Raw genomic sequence first — 15,079 nt, forward strand, 5'->3', positions numbered from 1 at the left:
GTGTACATCATTATTCATATACTGATATTGTTTATCTGTTTATTCATAGATTCATTATTTAGTATGTGATGAGGTTTATATATATTGGTATACAGCTTACTTTATAATAAGTTGTAATTTGGGCTTTTGTTATATTCCAATATTGTTCTATAATTGACGCGTGGAGGTATGATGTATACACCAATATACTTATAGCTATGATTTCTTATATATATTGTATAACTAATTCCATCCATTTATGCTATTCTTGGTAACAATAGTTGCTCCTGAGTATATGCCTTGTAATATTTGTATCTGTGAAAGGTCCTAATTTATGAGTAGGTGTATTCTTCTCTTTTGTTTTTAACATGAATTTTTTGTTAACCAATGATGTCTTAACACGTAATATATAAGGCAGGGGCAACGCCCTACACCTATGGCTATGACTACGGCTAACGCCAAAACGCGTAAGCCAGTTTAGGTAAATACACCTACTCTGTCACTCCTGTTTGTTCCTGTATTTTAAGTTATTTCACAATAAAGGATTTATATTTTACCAACGGACTGTCCGCACCTTTTGATTTACTCGATGCTCTACAAATAACTAATAATAATATAACAATACTTTTTTTTTCCAGATCCTGCCATTTAGCACTGGCACCCAATCAAAAAGGTTGCCACATGGCTCGCTGTTATGCATGTGGCATATTCTTCCAGCATGTGTTCCCTGAAGGATTAAAGCATGTGCAGACCAAAGGGAGTCCCAATTATGTAGTAGAAAACTGGGAATCAGAGCTGTTGCCAGCATTTACTTGCACTCTAACCCTCATATGGTATATTGCAAAGTGAGTTTGCTTTATCGTGTTTGCATGTATTATTGTTATTTTTTATGAGCACTATTATTGGTATATGGTTGCTTGTTTACTATGGGAAGCACAGATTCTCTCTAAACTGACTTCAACAGATCTACTAGTAAACACTGAGGGCTCGATGATATAATCTTCGCCAGCTTAAACATTTTTTTTCGCCGACTCTCGCAGGGCTGCCCCGGTGCAATGATCGTAAAAAAGGGGGAGTCCCTGCGAGTGTCGAGATGGCTCCTATTAAAAGTATAGGAGCTCGCTGGTTAGGGAAATTTCGCTCCTTAGTGCAAAGTTAGCAGGGAGCAGGGGGAGCACTTTAAAATTAAAATCCTGCAGCCAATATAACTCACATTACGCTGCTTTCTGCTTATAGCATCTTACATTCGCCTATATTTTAGTATGCATTCGTTTTTCTATTGGGGTTGTAAGTGTTCGTATTGTTTTGAGAAAAGCTTGCCACCTTTCAGTTGGCGAGAAAAAACTGAGATTTGCAGTGCAAAAATCTTTATAGAATTACGCTGGGATTAGAGAGACATTTTTATATACGACCATGGAACGCCCATGTTCAGCCCATTTTACGAAAAAACAACAATTACGCTTTGCATTTTGTATTTATAAGTTCATATTTCTGTGTGATTTTTGCACATCCAGTGTACTACAATTACGATTTACACTGTGCATATTTAATTTGATTTATTCCTGTGTAAATTACATACTAATTTTACTTTTTTGTTAACATACGAGTTTTGGTGAAGAATTTTGTTATGATTTTTGATGCACCTTAACAATTTTTCCCTGCTTATTTTCGTGTGAATGGTTCAAATATTTGTTTTGTACAATGTTGAAAATACGAATTTTGTTGTGCACATTTTATATGAAAATGCAGTAGACACCCTGTTAGCCCCTTAGCGAGACACCCTGTTTTCAGGGTAAAAAATGGCTTTAGATCATTCCACCAGGGAAATAGAAGGATTGGCGAGCATTCATTAATAATCTCGCCAGCCCAGAGAGCTTTCAATCATCGAGCCCTGAATCTTGTGCTTCAATGTTTACACTGGAGCTGCTGCTCAGACATACTGTATATACATATACATCTACATATAGAGCGCTCAAACACTACACTATAGAAAAGAACACTGAAATTTCATCAAAAGTAAATATATATATATATATATATATATATATATATATATATATATTTATAACATATAAACACAGCAGTTCAGTTTTAAAATTCATTAGGACTACAGTGGTAATAACTATAAAGAAATGTTATATTTACCATCACTTTAAGAATAAAATAACCATCCCATCATGTGGTGTAAATTTGTCACAATATCTATCCTGTATCATACTGTTTTAAAATTACTTTTTAATGACTTATATAAAAGAAAATAGAAAGATTTGTGTTGCTGAATCTTACATATGAATAATCTAAAGTATGTTATTAATCAGATAACTGGATCAAAGGTTCTTAAAGGTTTTAACATCTGCTAAACCAATAGTAAAGCATATGGGTTCTCGGATCAACTCCCTTACAGCTAAGAACTCATTTTAAATATACAGTATAAAACTGAATAACTTAAAAACATTCCTCATTAAATTAAGAGACATTTTGTTGGATCACTATGGATGAAGCTGTCATATATATTTAAATACTTCAGAATTTAGGTACAGAGGAAATTAAATATTTTTTTGTAGAATAAGACATTACTATCTGAAAAACAACAAGAATTTATTTTACATTCCATTCAGTTATTTGAAAAAAATGATTTAATGTTTTCCACAGTTTGATCTTCTGGTTCTTTAAACGAAACTCTGTAAGATTGTTACTTTATCATCTATTTTATAACGCTCCCTAATTGATATCAGCAGATGGAGATTAAGGGCGTGATGATATAAACATCTCCACTCAGACAAGATTATATTTATCCTTCAGCACAGAAAGATCCCTAGTAAAGTTCTAAAAAGGCAGATTTTGCTATACTTCTCCAAGGGGCATTCCCTGCATTTTTGTATGTGAAGAGACAAGCTCAGTGCAATATAGAACTGCATGACATGAGCGTTCTGCTGCATTTACACTTCAGAGTGTTTTATTACATTTAAACCTTTGCACTTTCTATTTTGTATTTTATTTTGTATACAACAGTGTATTTACAATTTTGATTTTACAAATTCTGATTATGCTTTTACAGTTTCTGTGTAACTTTAACAAATTAGGCTCATGCTGTGTATATTTTTGTGTATCTTTTACAAATTATATTGCACTTTGTATTTATTCTATTTAAGATTAAACTGAAAGCTTCAGTTTCCCAGAGACCTTCATTACTTTCTATGGGATTAATAAGCAAAAATTATTCAGATTGGAGAGAAATTATAGTGCAGACTTCACAGGGGCTGAATGAACTGAATTCTATAAGAAAAATGGCAGAACCTGAAAGTCCCAGAGAGATAAGAGATGCCTTCCATAGAAAGTTATGAGGCTCTCTGGGATACACAATTTCATAGGAGAGAGAGAGAGAAGAGACAAAGACAGGAGAACACCTAGAGAGAAAGAGACAGGACAACACTTGGGGCTGATATAAAGTTTCAGTTTGCAGCAAATACAAATTAAACTGAAATATTTTTACTATTATTTAACTTGTTTTTGACAGTAGTTTAGTATATATTGCATTCTGTAAGTTAAATAAGTGTATTGAGAATTTTAAGCGAACTTCACCTACATACAGCTGGGAATATAATTCAGTGAGACCATCTTGTTTAATGTGCTTACAGCTTTTCATAATAATTGTGAGAGAGCTTCAGGTATACCCTGGGAACTACCCTATTCAGCCTAGGGAACTGCCCTGCCCATCCCACTTCCTGAAGCTTTCTAAACACAGAAACATTCTAAACATAATCAAAGTTTGTAAAATCACTGCTGGTTTTAAATCTAAATGTATTAAAATAGAAAATATAAAGTGCAAAGCTTTAATGTGATATTTCTGAAACGGCCAAGTAAGTGTAACAAAACTTTTATTAATGCAGTGTTATATTGCACTGGGCTTGCCTTTCCTTAACATACATTAATGCAGGGAATACCCCTTAGACAAATACAGCAACATTTGCAAGTCTAGAATCTTGCGAGAGATCTTGCAGTGCTGAAGGGTTCTGCCCTTTTTCTTTTAGCATTTAGTGAGTTCAGCCCATGTAAAGTCTGCACTACAATTTCAAGCAGGGTAATATTTGATCATCAGGCCCCTAATGAGGAGAACTTGATTTTAAATCAAGGAAAACATATCTAACATCACAGTGTTGCCTGTTACTATATAAAGAAACGTAAATATAATAGTTTTTTTCTTCAATTAGTAAATGAATACAATTAAAAAATACATCTGTAGGTTATTCTCTGAGTAACCACCTTTGCTTTGTATATAACATTTATTTAGTGTTTCTATTTACGTTAAAACTATGGCTATATTATTTTTAACTCTAATCAAAGAACTACTCTCCTGTGTGAAAACAGAATTTATGTTTACCTGATAAATTACTTTCTCCAACGGTGTGTCCGGTCCACGGCGTCATCCTTACTTGTGGGATATTCTCTTCCCCAACAGGAAATGGCAAAGAGCCCAGCAAAGCTGGTCACATGATCCCTCCTAGGCTCCGCCTACCCCAGTCATTCGACCGACGTTAAGGAGGAATATTTGCATAGGAGAAACCATATGATACCGTGGTGACTGTAGTTAAAGAAAATAAATTATCAGACCTGATTAAAAAACCAGGGCGGGCCGTGGACCGGACACACCGTTGGAGAAAGTAATTTATCAGGTAAACATAAATTCTGTTTTCTCCAACATAGGTGTGTCCGGTCCACGGCGTCATCCTTACTTGTGGGAACCAATACCAAAGCTTTAGGACACGGATGAAGGGAGGGAGCAAATCAGGTCACCTAAATGGAAGGCACCACGGCTTGCAAAACCTTTCTCCCAAAAATAGCCTCAGAAGAAGCAAAAGTATCAAACTTGTAAAATTTGGTAAAAGTGTGCAGTGAAGACCAAGTCGCTGCCCTACATATCTGATCAACAGAAGCCTCGTTCTTGAAGGCCCATGTGGAAGCCACAGCCCTAGTGGAATGAGCTGTGATTCTTTCAGGAGGCTGCCGTCCGGCAGTCTCGTAAGCCAATCTGATGATGCTTTTAATCCAAAAAGAGAGAGAGGTAGAAGTTGCTTTTTGACCTCTCCTTTTACCAGAATAAACAACAAACAAGGAAGATGTTTGTCTAAAATCCTTTGTAGCATCTAAATAGAATTTTAGAGCGCGAACAACATCCAAATTGTGCAACAAACGTTCCTTCTTCGAAACTGGTTTCGGACACAAAGAAGGCACGACTATCTCCTGGTTAATGTTTTTGTTAGAAACAACTTTTGGAAGAAAACCAGGTTTAGTACGTAAAACCACCTTATCTGCATGGAACACCAGATAAGGAGGAGAACACTGCAGAGCAGATAATTCTGAAACTCTTCTAGCAGAAGAAATTGCAACCAAAAACAAAACTTTCCAAGATAATAACTTAATATCAACGGAATGTAAGGGTTCAAACGGAACCCCCTGAAGAACTGAAAGAACTAAGTTGAGACTCCAAGGAGGAGTCAAAGGTTTGTAAACAGGCTTGATTCTAACCAGAGCCTGAACAAAGGCTTGAACATCTGGCACAGCTGCCAGTTTTTTGTGAAGTAACACAGACAAGGCAGAAATCTGTCCCTTCAAGGAACTTGCAGATAATCCTTTCTCCAATCCTTCTTGAAGAAAGGATAGAATCTTAGGAATCTTTACCTTGTCCCAAGGGAATCCTTTAGATTCACACCAACAGATATATTTTTTCCATATTTTGTGGTAAATTTTTCTAGTTACAGGCTTTCTGGCCTGAACAAGAGTATCAATAACAGAATCTGAGAACCCTCGTTTTGATAAGATCAAGCGTTCAATCTCCAAGCAGTCAGCTGGAGTGAGACCAGATTCGGATGTTCGAACGGACCTTGAACAAGAAGGTCTCGTCTCAAAGGTAGCTTCCATGGTGGAGCCGATGACATATTCACCAGATCTGCATACCAAGTCCTGCGTGGCCACGCAGGAGCTATCAAGATCACCGACGCCCTCTCCTGATTGATCCTGGCTACCAGCCTGGGGATGAGAGGAAACGGCGGGAATACATAAGCTAGTTTGAAGGTCCAAGGTGCTACTAGTGCATCTACTAGAGTCGCCTTGGGATCCCTGGATCTGGACCCGTAGCAAGGAACCTTGAAGTTCTGCCGAGAGGCCATCAGATCCATGTCTGGAATGCCCCACAGTTGAGTAATTTGGGCAAAGATTTCCGGATGGAGTTCCCACTCCCCCGGATGTAATGTCTGACGACTCAGAAAATCCGCTTCCCAATTTTCCACTCCTGGGATGTGGATTGCAGACAGGTGGCAGGAGTGAGTCTCCGCCCATTGAATGATTTTGGTCACTTCTTCCATCGCCAGGGAACTCCTTGTTCCCCCCTGATGGTTGATGTACGCAACAGTCGTCATGTTGTCTGATTGAAACCGTATGAACTTGGCCTTTGCTAGCTGAGGCCAAGCCTTGAGAGCATTGAATATCGCTCTCAGTTCCAGAATATTTATCGGTAGAAGAGATTCTTCCCGAGACCAAAGACCCTGAGCTTTCAGGGATCCCCAGACCGCGCCCCAGCCCATCAGACTGGCGTCGGTCGTGACAATGACCCACTCTGGTCTGCGGAAGGTCATCCCTTGTGACAGGTTGTCCAGGGACAGCCACCAACGGAGTGAGTCTCTGGTCCTCTGATTTACTTGTATCTTCGGAGACAAGTCTGTATAGTCCCCATTCCACTGACTGAGCATGCACAGTTGTAATGGTCTTAGATGAATGCGCGCAAAAGGAACTATGTCCATTGCCGCTACCATCAAACCTATTACTTCCATGCACTGCGCTATGGAAGGAAGAGGAACGGAATGAAGTGTTTGACAAGAGTTTAGAAGTTTTGTTTTTCTGGCCTCTGTCAGAAAAATCCTCATTTCTAAGGAGTCTATTATTGTTCCCAAGAAGGGAACCCTTGTCGACGGAGATAGAGAACTCTTTTCCACGTTCACTTTCCATCCGTGAGATCTGAGAAAGGCCAGGACTATGTCCGTGTGAGCCCTTGCTTGAGGAAGGGACGACGCTTGAATCAGAATGTCGTCCAAGTAAGGTACTACTGCAATGCCCCTTGGTCTTAGCACCGCTAGAAGGGACCCTAGTACCTTTGTGAAAATCCTTGGAGCAGTGGCTAATCCGAAAGGAAGCGCCACGAACTGGTAATGCTTGTCCAGGAATGCGAACCTTAGGAACCGATGATGTTCCTTGTGGATAGGAATATGTAGATACGCATCCTTTAAATCCACCGTGGTCATGAATTGACCTTCCTGGATGGAAGGAAGAATTGTTCGAATGGTTTCCATTTTGAACGATGGAACCTTGAGAAACTTGTTTAAGATCTTGAGATCTAAGATTGGTCTGAACGTTCCCTCTTTTTTGGGAACTATGAACAGATTGGAGTAGAACCCCATCCCTTGTTCTCCTAATGGAACAGGATGAATCACTCCCATTTTTAACAGGTCTTCTACACAATGTAAGAATGCCTGTCTCTTTATGTGGTCTGAAGACAATTGAGACCTGTGGAACCTCCCCCTTGGGGGAAGCCCCTTGAATTCCAGAAGATAACCTTGGGAGACTATTTCTAGTGCCCAAGGATCCAGAACATCTCTTGCCCAAGCCTGAGCGAAGAGAGAGAGTCTGCCCCCCACCAGATCCGGTCCCGGATCGGGGGCCAACATTTCATGCTGTCTTGGTAGCAGTGGCAGGTTTCTTGGCCTGCTTTCCCTTGTTCCAGCCTTGCATTGGTCTCCAGGCTGGCTTGGCTTGAGAAGTATTACCCTCTTGCTTAGAGGACGTAGCACTTGGGGCTGGTCCGTTTCTACGAAAGGGACGAAAATTAGGTTTATTTTTGGTCTTGAAAGACCTATCCTGAGGAAGGGCGTGGCCCTTACCCCCAGTGATATCAGAGATAATCTCTTTCAAGTCAGGGCCAAACAGCGTTTTCCCCTTGAAAGGAATGTTAAGGAGTTTGTTCTTGGAAGACGCATCCGCTGACCAAGATTTCAACCAAAGCGCTCTGCGCGCCACAATAGCAAACCCAGAATTCTTCGCCGCTAACCTAGCCAATTGCAAAGTGGCGTCTAGGGTGAAAGAATTAGCCAATTTGAGAGCACGGATTCTGTCCATAATCTCCTCATAAGGAGGAGAATCACTATCGATCGCCTTTACTAGCTCATCGAACCAGAAACACGCGGCTGTAGTGACAGGGACAATGCATGAAATTGGTTGTAGAAGGTAACCTTGCTGAACAAACATCTTTTTAAGCAAACCTTCTAATTTTTTATCCATAGGATCTTTGAAAGCACAACTATCTTCTATGGGTATAGTGGTGCGTTTGTTTAAAGTAGAAACCGCTCCCTCGACCTTGGGGACAGTCTGCCATAAGTCCTTTCTAGGGTCGACCATAGGAAACAATTTTTTAAATATGGGGGGAGGGACGAAAGGTATACCGGGCCTTTCCCATTCTTTATTTACAATGTCCGCCACCCGCTTGGGTATAGGAAAAGCTTCTGGGAGCCCCGGGACCTCTAGGAACTTGTCCATTTTACATAGTTTCTCTGGGATGATCAAATTCTCACAATCATCCAGAGTGGATAATACCTCCTTAAGCAGAGCGCGGAGATGTTCCAACTTAAATTTAAATGTAATCACATCGGGTTCAGCTTGTTGAGAAATTTTCCCTGAATCTGAAATTTCTCCCTCAGACAAAACCTCCCTGGCCCCCTCAGACTGGTGTAGGGGCATTTCAGAACCATTATCATCAGCGTCCTCATGCTCTTCAGTATCTAAAACAGAGCAGTCGCGCTTACGCTGATAAGTGGGCATTTTGGCTAAAATGTTTTTGATAGAATTATCCATTACAGCCGTTAATTGTTGCATAGTAAGGAGTATTGGCGCGCTAGATGTACTAGGGGCCTCCTGAGTGGGCAAGACTCGTGTAGACGAAGGAGGGAATGATGCAGTACCATGCTTACTCCCCTCACTTGAGGAATCATCTTGGGCATCATTTTCAGTGTCACATAAATCACATTTATTTAAATGAGAAGGAACCTTGGCTTCCCCACATTCAGAACACAGTCTATCTGGTAGTTCAGACATGTTAAACAGGCATAAACTTGATAAAGTACAAAAAACGTTTTAAAATAAAACCGTTACTGTCACTTTAAATTTTAAACTGAACACACTTTATTACTGCAATTGCGAAAAAGTATGAAGGAATCATTCACCAAAATTTCACCACAGTGTCTTAAAGCCTTAAAAGTATTGCACACCAAATTTGGAAGCTTTAACCCTTAAAATAACGGAACCGGAGCCGTTTTTAACTTTAACCCCTTTACAGTCCCTGGTATCTGCTTTGCTGAGACCCAACCAAGCCCAAAGGGGAATACGATACCAAATGACGCCTTCAGAAAGTCTTTTCTATGTATCAGAGCTCCTCACACATGCGACTGCATGTCATGCTGCTCAAAAACAAGTGCGCAATACAGAGAAAATGAGGCTCTGCCTATGATTAGGGAAAGCCCCTAGAGAATAAGGTGTCTAAAACAGTGCCTGCCGATATTATTTAACAAAAATACCCAGATTAAATGATTCCTCAAGGCTAAATATGTGTAATATATGAATCGATTTAGCCCAGAAAATGTCTACAGTCTTAATAAGCCCTTGTGAAGCCCTTATTTACTGTCTGAATAAAAATGGCTTACCGGATCCCATAGGGAAAATGACAGCTTCCAGCATTACATCGTCTTGTTAGAATGTGTCATACCTCAAGCAGCAAAAGACTGCTCACTGTTCCCCCAACTGAAGTTAATTCCTCTCAACAGTCCTGTGTGGAACAGCCATGGATTTTAGTAACGGTTGCTAAAATCATTTTCCTCATACAAACAGAAATCTTCATCTCTTTTCTGTTTCAGAGTAAATAGTACATACCAGCACTATTTTAAAATAACAAACTCTTGATTGAATAATAAAAACTACAGTTAAACACTAAAAAACTCTAAGCCATCTCCGTGGAGATGTTGCCTGTACAACGGCAAAGAGAATGACTGGGGTAGGCGGAGCCTAGGAGGGATCATGTGACCAGCTTTGCTGGGCTCTTTGCCATTTCCTGTTGGGGAAGAGAATATCCCACAAGTAAGGATGACGCCGTGGACCGGACACACCTATGTTGGAGAAATAACTGTTGTCTTTCTCCTTTGAAGAAATGGTTTAACAACAAATCCCATAATACGAAAACAATAGACAACAATGTTACATGTTAAATTGCATGCACAATGTCAGGAAGAGTTACTCACCTCCTCACAGCCACTGATTTTGATGTACAATTGCTTGTAATTAAAGGAATGAGCCTTGGAACATGCGTGTGCTGGAATAAAAGTATTAAGTGCTTACATTTCACACACTAAAGTTTTTTGTAATTTATTTAAATTTCAAATTATATTTATATCAAAATATACAAAAAAAACTAAATGTATGCTTACCTGATGGATTCATTTCTTTCATGATGGAGAGAGTACATCATCACATGTGGGATAAAAGGCCAGTACACTAGTAGGAGGCAAAACACCCAACATAATAGAACCTTTATTCCTGCCCACTTTACCATGATACCTTAGTCATACATATGGCCAAGAGAAAGGAGAAATTTAGAAAACTAGGAAACATAGTAGGGTAAGTGAAGTGCCAACTGGACTACAAAAACAAGGGGAGGTCTAGAGTATTCTCACCATCATGAAAGAAATGTATTTATTAAGTAAGCATTAATTTTGTTTTCTTTCATTAGATGATGCGACCCTATACTATACAGAAGAGGCAAACGAGTCAAAATGCAAATATTTGTTAATTCGCTTAAAGGGAGACTTCCCTGCTACCAAGTATGCTTTATGAGTCAAAGCTGTAAGCAAAGCTGCTGACAAAATTGTAGCCCTCTCTCCCTTGTGGGAACCAGAAAATGTAATTAATCAGGGTAGATACAAAAACAAAAAAAAAATCTATTTTTTTTATTTAAATCAGATTCCTTTTTCTATTTAAATAGGATTTATTATATTGGTTTTTTTGTTGTTGTTTTTTAAATACAATGCTTTTTGAGGCAATATCTATATAAATATAGCTATCTATTTAATTTCTATACTATAATCGTGTTTGTAACGCGTCTATCGCCAGTTGCGCATGCATCCTCAAAGGAATGTTGGCTGAGCGAGGCATCCCGGTGGATTCTGAAAATGGCAGGGTGGTCAAAGAATCCGTGAAAGAATCCACCTGGATGCTGCGTAGGCAAACAAAGCATACAAAATAAAAACCATGCAACCGCCCGCACAAAATAATAATAAAAAATACTTAACCTCCCGCACAAAGTATTAACAAACACCGAAACCGCCAACCCCACATCGCAAAATAATAAAGTTATTAACCCCTAATCCGGAAATAACATAATCAAAATATTAACCCCTAAGCCGACAAACCCCCACATCCCAATAAACCTAATTAACCTATTAACTTCTGAACTGACAAACCCCCACATCGCAATAAACCGAATTAACCTAATAACCCCTAAACCGCCAAACCTTCACATTTAAATAACCCCAATTAACCTATTAGCAACCCCCACAACGCAAATAACTAATTTAATTACTAAGACCCTAATCTAACACCCCTAAATTAACCCCAATACTTAAATTTAAAATAATAAAACGTAACATTAAATTACAAAAAAATAATCTAAAAGTACAAAATTTAAAAAACTCTAAAATTACAGAAAAAATAAACAAAATATCAAAAAATTAAACCTAATCCCTATGAAATTAAATAAAGTCCCCCTAATGTAAACTAAACTACCAATAGCTCTTAAAAGGGCCTTTTGTAGGGCATTGCCCTAGGTTAAACAGCTCTTTTACATTTACAAAATACTAAGTCCCCCCTAACAGTAAAAAAACCCCACCTACCAAAAAAAAAAACTAACACTAAAAAAACTAAACTACCCATTGCCCCAAAAAGGGCATTTGTATGGACATTGCCCTTAAAATGGCATTCAGTTCTTTTACTGCCTTAAAAGGGCAATCAGCTCTTTTCCAGCCCATTAAATCCCTAATCTTAAAAAAAAAAAATCCTGTCCAGTGGAGAAGGTCTTCTTCCAGACGGCTCCATCATCTTCAATCTTCATCCGGAGCAAAGGTAGAATGGAGGTGCAGAGCTGGCTTCCCCTCAGTGGCTGTCCTCAGCGGTGGCGTGGAGGCCCCTCTTCATGCGATCGTCCGTCGCACACTGAAGATTGAATGCAAGGTACCCCATATTAATAAGATTATTAATCTTATTGGCGGATTTGAACAGCCAATAGGATTTCAATAGCTCTCATCCTATTGGCTGATTTCAAAATTTCAGCCAATAGGAATGCAAGGTTCACCAAATTGAATGCGGTACCTTGAATTCAATCTTCAGTGTACGACGGACATCGGATGAAGAGGAGCTTCTATGCCGCCGAGGACCGCCGCTGAGGATCCACGCAACTAGGGAAGCCAGCTCCGCACCTCTGCTCCGTGCCACCTTCGCACAGGATGAAGATAGAAGATGGCGAAGCCGTCTGGAAGAAGACCTTCTCCACCGGACTTTAGGAACGGTGAGTACCTATTTGGGGCTTAGTTTTAGGATTTTTTTTTAAGATTAGGGATTTAATGGGCTGTAAAAGAGCTGATTGCCCTTTTAAGGGCAGTAAAAGAGCTGAATGCGGGCAATGCCCATACAAATGCCCCTTTAGGGGCAATGAGCAGTTTAGGTTTTTTTTAGTGTTAGGTTTTTATTTTGGGGGTGTTGGTTGTTTTGGGGGTTTTACTGTTAGGGGTAATTGGTAATTTTTATAAGTAAAAGAGCTGCTTACAAGAGCTGCCTACAAAAGGCCATTTTACGTGCTATTGGTAATTTAGAATTAGATTAGGGGGTGTTTTTATTTTTATAGGGGTATTAGTTTAGCTTTAAAAAAATTATTTTGGATAGCTTTGTTTATTTTTTTCTGTAATTTTTTTTGTTTATTTTTAGTAAAATTAGCTTGGGGATTTGGATTTTATTAAACATAAACTGCCCTCTGGGCAGATTGATCGCCTAGTACATTATAATCCAAAAGTTATTCATCCTGAAATAAGGACTAGTTTTTTTTTTGTTTTTTTTTAAATAATGTAGCATGAGGCTATATATTCATGGCTTCAAGTAATGTTTAATCATTTTGGTTAATTAATTCTATTTATCCATTCACAATCTCATGCTCTTCTTGAGGTTTCTATAAAATAATTTTGGGCATTTTTTAAAATCTGGAACATATCACATTACATATTCTTGGTTTTGTACTTCTGTAGAAATAAAACAACTCTTCTTTACAACAAAAATGTTATAAAATAGACCATTAAGGGACATTAACCTAAAATTGTTCTTTTATCATTCAGAAAGTGTATACAATTTTAAACAATGTCTAGATTTACTTATACTATCAAATTTGCTTAATTCTCTTGGCATCCCTTGTTGAAGGAGCAGTAATACACTACTAAGAGCTAGATGAAAACTATGGGTGAGCCAATGACAAGTGGCTTACATGTGCAGCCACCAATCAGCAGCTAGCTCCCAGTAGTGCATTGCTGCTCCTCAGCCTACCTAGGTATGATTTTAGACAAAGGATACCATGAGAAGAAAGCTACACTAAACAAATAAAAAATAAAGGGAAAGGGAGGGATGGGGAGCTACACTACAGAAAAAAGGTGATGGATCCATCACTAACAGTGGTGGGAGGGGGGAAGGGGGGCACTACACTACAGAAACTTTAAATAAAATTAAAAAAAAACATTAAACAGTATAATTAATGCTTACTTGATCAATTATTTTCTTTCTTGGCAGTGAAAGTCCACAAATTAATAACCTATGGGAAACACTTCACCTGGCCACCAGGAGGAGGCAAAGACACCCCAAACAGAACATTAAATATCCCTCCCACTTCCCCTACCCTCTCAGTATTTCAAGCTGAGGATAAGGAAAAGTAGAGTGATAAAAGGGGTAAAGAAGTGCCATAAGACTGCCGCCACTACATTATTTCAGGGTGGGTTCGTGGGTTTCTTTCACTGCCAAGAAAGAAAATAATTGATCAAGTAAGCATAAATGGCAGTGACAGTCCACAAATTCAATCATAACCTATGGGAAACCAATACTCAAGCTGTGGAGTCCACGAAAAATGTAGGGAGGGAAAGGTAGGGATGGCAGTCACCACTTAAAGAACCTTTCTCCCAAAAGATGCTCCAGCTGAGGCAAAAACATAAAATCTGTAAAATGTTGTGAAAGTATGCAATAAAGATCAGGTATCAGCCTTGCAAATCTGTTCAACTGAAACCTCATTTTCGAAGGCCCAGGAAGAAGACACCACATGAGTAGAATGTGCCGTAATTCGTGATGAAGGCTTTAACCTGCTTCTATATTAGCAATGCGAATCAAACTTTTGAGCCAGAAGAATAGGGTAACAGCTGTGGCCTTTTGATCCTTGCACTTACCAGAAAATAGGATAAACAAAATAGATGATTGACAAAATTCCTTGGAAGCACAAAGATAAAACTTTAAAAGATATTTAGTTAAAAAAATTGCCTTAAATTTTAATATTGGCAGACTGTTTGCCAGTACCTAAGATGGGGGTGACCAGTGGGGGGTGAGGGAGGGAAGAGAGCTGTTTGTGAGGGATCAGATAGCAAGGGGTCAGGTGGGAAGGTAATCTCTACAATAAAGCTAAAATTAACCTTACAAGCTACCTGATTAACCCTTTCACTTCCAAGAATTTCGGAGGTGTGGTGCGCAGCTGCAATTAGCAGCCTTCTAATTACCAAAAGGCAATGGCAAAGCCATGCATGTCTGCTATTTCTAAACAAAGTGGATCCCAGAGAAGCTATTACAACCATTTGTGTCATGATTGCACAAGCAGTATGTAAATAATTTCAGTAAGAAAAAGTTAACAATTTTTTTTTTTTATATGATTGCATTTGGCGGAGAAATGATGGCATGAAATATACCAAAATAGGCATACATCAATACATTGGGTTGT

At 38.9% G+C, this 15,079-nt stretch overlaps 1 protein-coding gene across 1 annotated transcript in view; it reads right to left on the reverse strand.

The window, feature by feature from the left end:
- LOC128661553 (CLIP-associating protein 2-like) overlaps nucleotides 1-15,079 on the reverse strand; it is an 898,219-nt gene that overhangs the window by 613,732 nt on the left and 269,408 nt on the right. The window contains exon 7 of the mRNA XM_053715796.1: nucleotides 10,314-10,384. Coding sequence (XP_053571771.1) covers nucleotides 10,314-10,384 — 71 coding nt within the window. The remainder of the gene's footprint in view (nucleotides 1-10,313; nucleotides 10,385-15,079) is intronic.

Source organism: Bombina bombina, chromosome 5, assembly GCF_027579735.1.
Source record: "Bombina bombina isolate aBomBom1 chromosome 5, aBomBom1.pri, whole genome shotgun sequence".
NCBI classification, from domain to species: Eukaryota; Metazoa; Chordata; class Amphibia; order Anura; family Bombinatoridae; genus Bombina; species Bombina bombina.